The 9,334-nt window shown below is 34.3% G+C and overlaps 2 protein-coding genes across 2 annotated transcripts; both read left to right on the forward strand.

The window, feature by feature from the left end:
- Positions 1 to 240: 240 nt before the first annotated feature.
- PCYB_042830 (hypothetical protein) lies at positions 241 to 828 on the forward strand (the record flags this gene model as incomplete). The annotated part of the gene is made up of 2 exons (XM_004225432.1): positions 241 to 420; positions 580 to 828. The coding sequence occupies 2 exons, from the start codon at positions 241 to 243 to the stop codon at positions 826 to 828; spliced, it is 429 nt and encodes a 142-aa protein (XP_004225480.1).
- A 5,530-nt stretch (positions 829 to 6,358) lies between these two features.
- PCYB_042840 (hypothetical protein) lies at positions 6,359 to 8,560 on the forward strand (the record flags this gene model as incomplete). The annotated part of the gene is made up of 2 exons (XM_004225433.1): positions 6,359 to 7,105; positions 7,214 to 8,560. 2 exons carry the CDS (start codon positions 6,359 to 6,361, stop codon positions 8,558 to 8,560), a joined length of 2,094 nt encoding a protein of 697 aa, XP_004225481.1.
- Between the last annotated feature and the right edge of the window lie 774 nt (positions 8,561 to 9,334).

Genomic DNA, 9,334 nt, shown 5'->3' on the forward strand with positions numbered 1-9,334 from the left:
GAATGAATTTTAATTTAAAAAAATTCTTTGCACAACTGCAACGCTTTTTAAAATTAAATTTTTGTAACAATCTAATTAATCTGCCACACGTTTTATTACTCCTTCACCCTTTAGTGCATTAATCTAATATATATAAATATTATCCCCTTGTGTTTCTTTAACCTATTAGGAAAAACGAACCATACATTTTAAAAAGTATACTCTTTTATTATTAAACAAAAGCTTTTATTATCTCCTAAAATGACACGTGGAATAAGAGGCGTTAACTCCTTCCTTAAGGCAGCAGGAAATAAGAATTCTAACAACTGCTCCGGACGTTTAATGGAGCAAGAAAGAAAGCAAAGTAGAGGTTTCGCCAGAGTTGCAACCTCTAAGGTTTTTGTTTTGTTCGTTATTTCTCTAGTCTGCTTCTTTTTCAAGGTATAGCGAAAAATTTAAAAGCGTCCACGCTGTTTGTTTTTCTGTATACCTGTATATATGTTTCGCTTATTTATGTTTAGTTTTTTTCTGTTGGAGAGATAAATGTTACCGGAAGGATTTTTAAAAAAACATGTTTGTTATATATCCTTTGCTTTTTAGAACACCCTCATCGTCCCAAATGAAAAGGCAGTTAATGTATTGCAAAGGCACAATGGTTTTTCAAGAAGCTTGGGTGAGTCTTCCTTGAGAGGCTCAACGAACGATAATTCCGCAGACGCTTTTGCCTCTGAAAAAAAGGAGAAGAATTACTTCCAAAGAAAAGACGAAAATTATGATAAAGTTGTAAGAGAATTAAATGATAAATTCAAGAACGAGTACCAACACAGCGAATCCGAAAACGACGAATGATTTTTTTTTTGCAAGTTTTCGCAAATTTAGTGTAGAAAGTGTAAACTAGAACGTGGAACGAGATGTTAGCCCATGACTAGGCTAGACTAGACGACGGAAGGATTGAACAAAATGCAAAAGGACTAACTCTGACTACCATTTAAAGGATCTCGTGAAAACATAATTTCCTTTTCTGCAATCAATCTGCTATCAAAAGTGACAAATGGTGAACCAAGACGTTCCGAACTACGAAGAAAGGAAATAATTGAGTAACGAACACCAGCAGTTGTAGAGTAGAAAAAAGGTAAACTGTAGTAAAGTTAAGCTCAAACTATCGTACAATGCAGTCCCCCCCCTAAATTGCAACTATTTGGCATACACACGCGATATCTGCGAAAGGATTGTACATATACCTTCTTGAAATAAATTTAATTTATAAAAAAAGACAAAAATTGTGTGCACACTAAACGGCCTGGAAAACTTATAATGCGCCATCCAAATCTTTAAGGATTCGAATTTTCTCAACGGAGGTTCAGCAGACTTTAGAATATCATCTCCCCTATATTTGATGCTTCACTTCCCATGAAATAATTCAAGCAGCTACCTGCATTAACAGTGTATTAGAGCTTTTCTCTTATTAGTTTTTAATTTCATTTTTAAAATTTTTTCTTATATTTAAGAACGTGTTAAAATATTTAAGAACTTTATATAAAAGTTGAAAATATGTTTTAATAAGATCTACTACATTTAGAGAAAAGACATAAAATAAAAAGTATTATCTTTTGTGCACTTTTCTTTTAATCTCTTAATATGTGTAAATCATTCATGGGTGCATCCGGAAGGCAGTTATTGCGTTGTAAGTAAAAACATTTTATCCTGTTTAGCTATTTACTCTTATATCGAATGAATTTACGCAAAGTGTTAAAACGATTTGATGCAGAGGAGCTAGAAATGTTTTTCGTTTCGGTTAGATTAGGAATATATACTGTTACCATTAAGTGGGTAAACTGTCGAACTAGTTTAATGAATCTACCTTTTTTATTTGAAGTATATTTCGAAAAGGTATGAATGATATACCATGTGCATTATTCTTAGTATACTTTTATCAGAGGGAGCATTTGCGTTATATGTGTTTAGAAGTAAAGAGTGTAATTATTTAGGGCACGCCATTCGTATAGACAGTTATGAGGTAAAAAAAAGGAAAAATATAGGTAGAATAGATATATCAGCTGCGATGTGGAATTGGCCAGTTGGGAGAGCACATTTAATTTTTATTTTTTTTAACGAATTTTACACCCCTTTGAAGTGCATAATTTGTTAAAAACGCGTCCTTTTATATATGCTGAAATGTTCTTACTTTTTCACCCCTACGACATACGTTCATTCATAATTTTTTTATTAGTGATTAAATTGAATGTATATCTGAGGGTCTTTCAAAATGGTTTATAAACTTGAGCAGGTTTTCCTATAAGCTTCACATTATTATGCATACGAACAATTACGTTTCGCGATTGAGGTATGTGCCTATGAACTTTCTCAACGATGACTGCAAACATTCAGAGTTAGAATATATATAAAACGGTAAAACTACAATGTTGGAAAGTTTAAAGCTATAGTAAGGAACGAACGATAGAGCTTGCGCGTTCTTTACTATATGCCGTCCTCAAATGTCTGAACCAAATGGACGTTTTGCATCAAACACGGAAAGAAGATGTGTAGATACATGCGGGGCGAATATTTATGTAGACATATCCTCACATGTGCGGTGATGCAGAAGTAATACTCGGGGTGGATATTATTTAAAGAATGAAGCACTTGGGAGGGAAGGCCAAAGTAGGTATGTATGCACGCGTGGAAAACGTTTAAGCGGCTATGAGGCGCGTAGAAAAATGTAATCCTTCCATTCTCTATATGGGGAAAAAAGAAGTTAAACGTACGAACATTTTTCAGCCTTTTTAAGAGAAACGTAGTTTATTTCACACACTTTTAAAAAATGAGGAGAAGGTCCTTTCTTAGTAATAAGCTTCGAACTATGAAATCCACTTTTGTGTGTAGATGGGAAGAAAATGGAGGGAAAAAGAAAAAATTTTGAATAATTCACATATTCATTTGGGGACTCTTTGTTTGCTTGAAACTCCCTGGAAGGGCAAACTGCATGTCACGCTCGTTAGATGCGCCCGATGGCTGTTAACATGTACGTTTTCGAAGAAATCGTTAAATGTGGAAAGTCATTAATATTAATAGCCAAAATGGGAATAGTCCAATGAAGATATTATAAGAGAGTGTTCACAATTGCTATTCATCTTATTGTTAAATTGGAGTACTATAGGATACCATGCCGTAAATGTGTAAACGTGATGACAGATTTGCAATAACGCGTATCCTTTTCAAATTCTTAGCAGTACACATATTACGATTTATTCTTTCACTTTTGGGAAATGTAAAAGTTACAAAACGTATTGTCAAGTTGCTATTAAAGGGAGAAAGAAATTCCTAGATTTGTATAATTTTTTTTAAAAAAAATTACAGACTGTGATGAAAATTTGGTGTTTACCAATAATGCAAATATCGCGTAATTTGTGTACAATAAATGGGGTGTACAAATAGGCATTATAAATTTTAGAGTTGTTTTCTCCTTTTTTGTTTTTTTGCAAAAATTTGATATTATTATTGTACTTTAACGATGCATCAGTAATGCACATGCATACATACATGTACATAAATATGTATATAAATATGTATATAAATATGTATATAAATATATATAATATGTATATATGTATATGCACATATATGCATGTACATATTTACACAGTTAAAAAGAGAAAGATCGAAAGCTGTATTTTAAGCACAATAGCTGTTTTCACTTACTAAAAAAGGTTAAACGCATGTTTTCACCCTGAGCCTTTTTGGGTGAAGTTTGTGCTTTGTTAACATTTTTTTAATTCTCGCCAATGTGTTAATTTTTCATTTTTTTTTTTGAAAGAAAATTATTAAGGTAATTCACATAAATTGCCTAATAGATTTGTCTATAGATTTTCACATTTATTAATATCTTTTGATTTACAGATTTTACCATTTTTGTAATTGTTTTTGTAAATTGTATTTCTCCATTCTAAAAAAAGAAAAGTATGTATTTTTATTTTTTACACATTTCTATCGTGTGCAGTAGATTTCCATATATGGCAAAACAAACAAAAAAGATAGCAAAAACTGAATTAGTGAATAAATATTATTTTCTTTTAATGGGAACGCATTATAAAAAGTACAAAATTTAGAACAAGCCATATGAGAAGAATAAAGAAATACAATAAGAGAGAAAAATAAATATTTTTCTCTTTTTTATAAAAACAACTTTTTTTTTTGTTATACTTTTGACACTAAATTGTTCTAACCATGTAAGGCAATAGAATACGAATACGCAATTGTGTGTACCCGCTCCTTTCCGTCATATTATATGCACATTTTGATGATTTTTTTATCTATTCCATTTTTTTTTCCTATTTTGTTTTATTTTCCCACTTCTCAGCGAAAATATGGTAAAACGCATGGTGAGAAAAGTGACTTTGGTGACGCCTTTGACTTAAGGACCAGGTCTTTAGCATTAAAATATGCTAAATCTAAGGACGTTCCCGTGGTTAAAACTCGTATAGTAGAAGAATTTACACCTGCTGGATTTAAGGAGTATAATGAAAATTATGAATCGAAATGTTTTAAATTTAAGGAGAACGTAGAGAATGGGAAAAGAAAGTGCGATGAAAAATATGAAGGATCAGAATATGGATTCAGGGAGTTCTCTCCCCATGAAGTGCCTCGGAAAGGGGGTTATCGAGGACCAAATCTAATTAAGTTAAGACATCATTTCCCTATGAAACTGAATTTTTCTGATGATGGTGGCCATGATAAAGGTTCAATTTCGCTGATGGACACGCTGCCAGGTTCATTAAGAACATGTGAAAAAATGATTTACGCCCCAAAGAAAAAACTTAGAAACATGTCAAAAGATGAGGTAATGGAAGAACCACCAAAATATTCAGTATTGGATATCATGTCTAATGGATTAAGGTTATATCCAAAGGGTGCAGAAGGGGGTGGTTACAAATTAAAAAATCAGGCACAAGGGGGGTTAAGAGAGGATCGAAAGAGTGAAAATTCAGGAGAAGCTGAACTGAAGAACACGGAAAAAGGAGAACTAAGAGAGATAGAAAAACGAGGAGATTTACAAGAAAATGCAATGAAAAATAAGCCCAAAGGGGGATTGAAAGAGGGGGAAAGGGGGGAAGACTCACAAGAAATTGCACTACGAAACAAACCAAAAGAAGGACTACGAGGGGCTAAATGGGGGAAGAATCATTGGAAACTGCTCTAAAAAACAAGCCAAAAGGAGGTCTAAGAGAGGTAGAAAGGCGAGGGGATTCACAAGAAACTGCACTAAAAAATAAGCCAAAAGAAGGACTAAGTGATGACCAAAAAATAAGCCATTTGAGTAATACTACCACAAAATATACACCTCAAGGTATGCCAGAGCATGCAGAAATAGACAAGCCAACTGACGCTTCATCAGTGCTTACACTTCCCTCAATGAAGGATAGTAAAAAAATAGACAAGCCAACTGACGCTTCTACAACGCTTACACTTCCTACTGTGAAGGAGAACGAAGCAATAGACCAAACGACTGACGCATCCACAATACTTACACTTCCTACTGTGAGGGAGAATGAAACAATAGACCAAAAGACGGAGGTTTCTACAACGCCTACACTTCCTACTATGAAGGATAGTGAAAAAATAGACAAACCAACTGACTCTTCCACGAAATATAAGTATCAGACTTTGAAGGATAGTGAAGTAAAAGACAAGCCAACTGATGCTTCTACATCACATACAGTTCATACTATTAAGGATAGTGGAGAAATAGACAAACCAACTGACTCTTCCACGAAATATAAGCATCAGACTTCGAAGGATAGTAAAAAAATAGACAAGCCAACTGACTCTTCGTGGAAAATTCAGTTGGTTTGTCTATTTTCACTATCCTTAGAACTCTGATACTTATATTTCGTGGAAGAGTCAGTTGGTTTGTCTTTTACTTCACTATCCTTCATAGTAGGAAGTGTAGGCATTGCAGAAGCATCAGTAGGTTGGTCTATTTTTTCACTATCCTTAGAACTCTGATACTTATATTTCGTTGAAAAGTCAGATGGTTTGTCTTTTACTTCACTATCCTTCATAGTAGGATGTGTAAGCGTTGTAGAAGCATCAGTAGGTTGGTCTATTTTTCCACTATCCTTAGAACTCTTATACTTATATTTCGTTGAAAAGTCAGATGGCTTCTCTACTTTTTCACTATCCTTCAAGGACTGGAACTTATATTTCGTGGAAGAGTCAGTTGGTTTGTCTATTTTTCCACTATCCTTCGTAGTAGGAAGTGTAAGTGTTGTAGAAGCGTCTGTTGGTTTGTCTACTTTTTCACAAGGATAGTAAAAAAATTGACAAACCTACTAACGCTTCTGCAACGGTTACACTTCCTACTATGAAAGAGAAGGAAACAATGGACCAAAAGACTGACGCATCTACAACGCTTACACTTCCTACTATCAAGGATAGTGAAGATATAGGCAAACCAACTGATTCTTCCACGAAATATAAATCCCCTATTATGAGGGATTATTTAGAAGCCGAAAAGTCATCTTATACTTCTGCACAATATATTGACTCTACTACGAGTGATTTAACAGGTGGAGATAAAGCACCGAACGATACCTCAAATAATAAGTACCCATATGTGAAAGGCTTCTTTCATTTATTTAATTCGTCAGACCCTTTGACAAGTGATAAAGTTGCTACCACTGGAGAGAAAAAGGTAGAGTCAACAAACGATTCGACGACGGATAACTCTCCGGATAAACTAAAAGAAAATGAAGTGAAGGATGCCATACCAAACACAGGAACGTATCGCATAGGTCCAGCTTTATATAATGAACAGAGAACAAAAAATCTATCACCGTTTGCCTCAACCAAGATCAATTCTCCAGTAGGAATCAGAATTGATGATAAAGGAGATGAATCCTTAAATTTTGGAACTGAGGACACCCACGTTGGTTTGTTAAAAGAGCATGATAAGAATAACGCAACAGAAAACGAAGCAGAAAATGTTGAAACCCCAAATGATCTAACAGAATCTAAAAAGAAAGATGAAAAGAAAATTGGTTCCTGGAAACATTCGTATCCAAATGTAGCTAAACCTGACACGAAAGACCCATTTGCTTATAGGGTGCGGAAGTACCAAGATCCTAAGGTAAACGAAACTGGAAAGAAAGTTCATATGTCATGTTCGACATGGCAACATTTATATCCAAAGACAAGCGCAACTGAAAAGAACAATCATTCACCTTTTTCTTCGCAGAAATACACTTACCCTAAGGAAAAGGAGTCCGAAAACGAAAAGGTGGATCAAAAATCAGATGCTACTTTGAAGGACCCAGCTTCTCCTTTCAATGTGAATAAAAGTGAATCAGCAGGAACAAATGCTGAGTCAAATGACAATTCTCATGTTAGATTAGAAGAGGAAACTAGTGAAAAACCATCAGCAGCCATTTCTTCAATTGATAAATATCCTGTTATAGAAGAACCGGAAGAATTGGAGTACGAACACGAGGGAGAAGATGAAGACAGACATGGAGCATCGAAAGGGCATTACCAGAATGGAGTAGATGATTATGGGGAAGACGAAGACCAAGATTGGTATGAAGAATCAACAGGTAAATACCGACATGGATTAGATGACTATGAGGAAGACGCAGACCAAGATTGGTATGAAGAACCAAGAGGTAAATACCGACATAGATATGATGACTATGAGGAAGACGAAGAGCAAGATTGGTATGAAGAACCAACAGGTAAATACCGACATAGATTTGATGACTATGAGGAAGACGCAGACCAAGATTGGTATGAAGAACCAAGAGGTAAATACCGACATAGATTAGATGATTACAAAAGGGAGCATGGAGAGGAAGAAGACACATATGGATATGAAGATTCAAAAGATGAATATTATAATGGAATTGACGATTATGAAGATTACGAAGAGTACGAAGATGGGTATGAAGCATTGAAGGATGAACATCGCGGTGGAGTAGATGATTATGAGGAATATGGGCATATGTATGAAGATCCAAGAGATGGATACCATTACATGTCGGACGGCTATAATGGAGATAGTGAAGAGGAACAACACAGAGCAGGGTTTGAAGGGTCAACAAGTGATTATGACTACACGTCAGATGATTATGAGAGTGAACATGAAGAGGGTGAAAGAGAACAAAGGTATGAAGAATGGGTAGAGAGACATCCCGATGGGTTAGGTGAAGCTGTAAAGGGAGAAGCTGTAAAGGGAGAAACTGTAAAGGGAGAAACTGTAAAGGGAGAAACTGTAAAGGGAGAAACTGTAAAGGGAGAAACTGTAGAGGGAGAAACTGTAGAGGAAGAAACTGAAGAGGGAGAATCTGAAGAGGGAGAATCTGAAGAGGGAGAAACAGAAGATGAGATTGAAGAATCGAAAAAAAAATATGGACCTGAAATACCTTCAAATGTTTTAGAAGACTGGGAAGATTCCGATGAAGAGATATATACGAAAACTTCAAATTCGTCATCAAGTAAAAAAGACCAAAATAATAAAAAGAAGAACGAAAAGAAGAACAAAAAGAAGGGAAAAAAGAAAAGGAAATGTTACCTATTCTGTTTGTTCTAGATGAGGTGAAATTGTTACGAGGAGTTTGAGAAGTTAAGACATAAATGTAAGGAACCACTTGTGGAGAAAGTACGGTTTTACTAGTAATTAAAAAAAATAAGCAAATTAAGAATATTGTGAAAGTGTAATACAAGTACAAGATTTAAAAGGATCCAGAAGGAAAAAATAAAATTCCACTTAATAAATTGTCCACGCGATGTTGTGGACGTAGGCTCCATACCAAACTATAGTTATCCTAACATTAGACATCACACTATTTGGAGTGGCACCTATTTCGTGACATTTACGTAGTTATAGATAATGTATGCTATTTGCTATAACGTGGATTTGTGAGACTAGCATTGTGATAGAAGAATAAAATAAAGATCAAGATCATCGTAAGAGTCTCCGTTTAATATTCAGAAGGCTGTAAAAAATACATTAGGAGGAAGGAAAAAAATCATGTGAAGCTTTTATTTTTGAATGGAGCCTGTAATGTTTGTCTTTTTCCATTTAATGTGTAAAATATTATTTCAGTGCAAAGTTCGACTGTTATTGTATGCATTCATATGTACACCTACTTATTGAAGTTTTTTTTATTTTATTCTATGTAATTCTTGTATTACGTGCACCCTTTAAAAAAGTTTAAGCTGTACATAAATATTCGCACATAAAATTAAGCGCTTACTAATTTAGAGAGTTTTAGTTAGTGTATAGTAATACTGAATTAGCAGTGTTTAACAAAAAAGACATTTATTTATTATTTATTTTCATTTTTTATAATTAAATTATTTT

This window comes from Plasmodium cynomolgi, chromosome 4 (genome assembly GCF_000321355.1).
Source record: "Plasmodium cynomolgi strain B DNA, chromosome 4, whole genome shotgun sequence".
NCBI lineage: Eukaryota > Apicomplexa > Aconoidasida > Haemosporida > Plasmodiidae > Plasmodium > Plasmodium cynomolgi.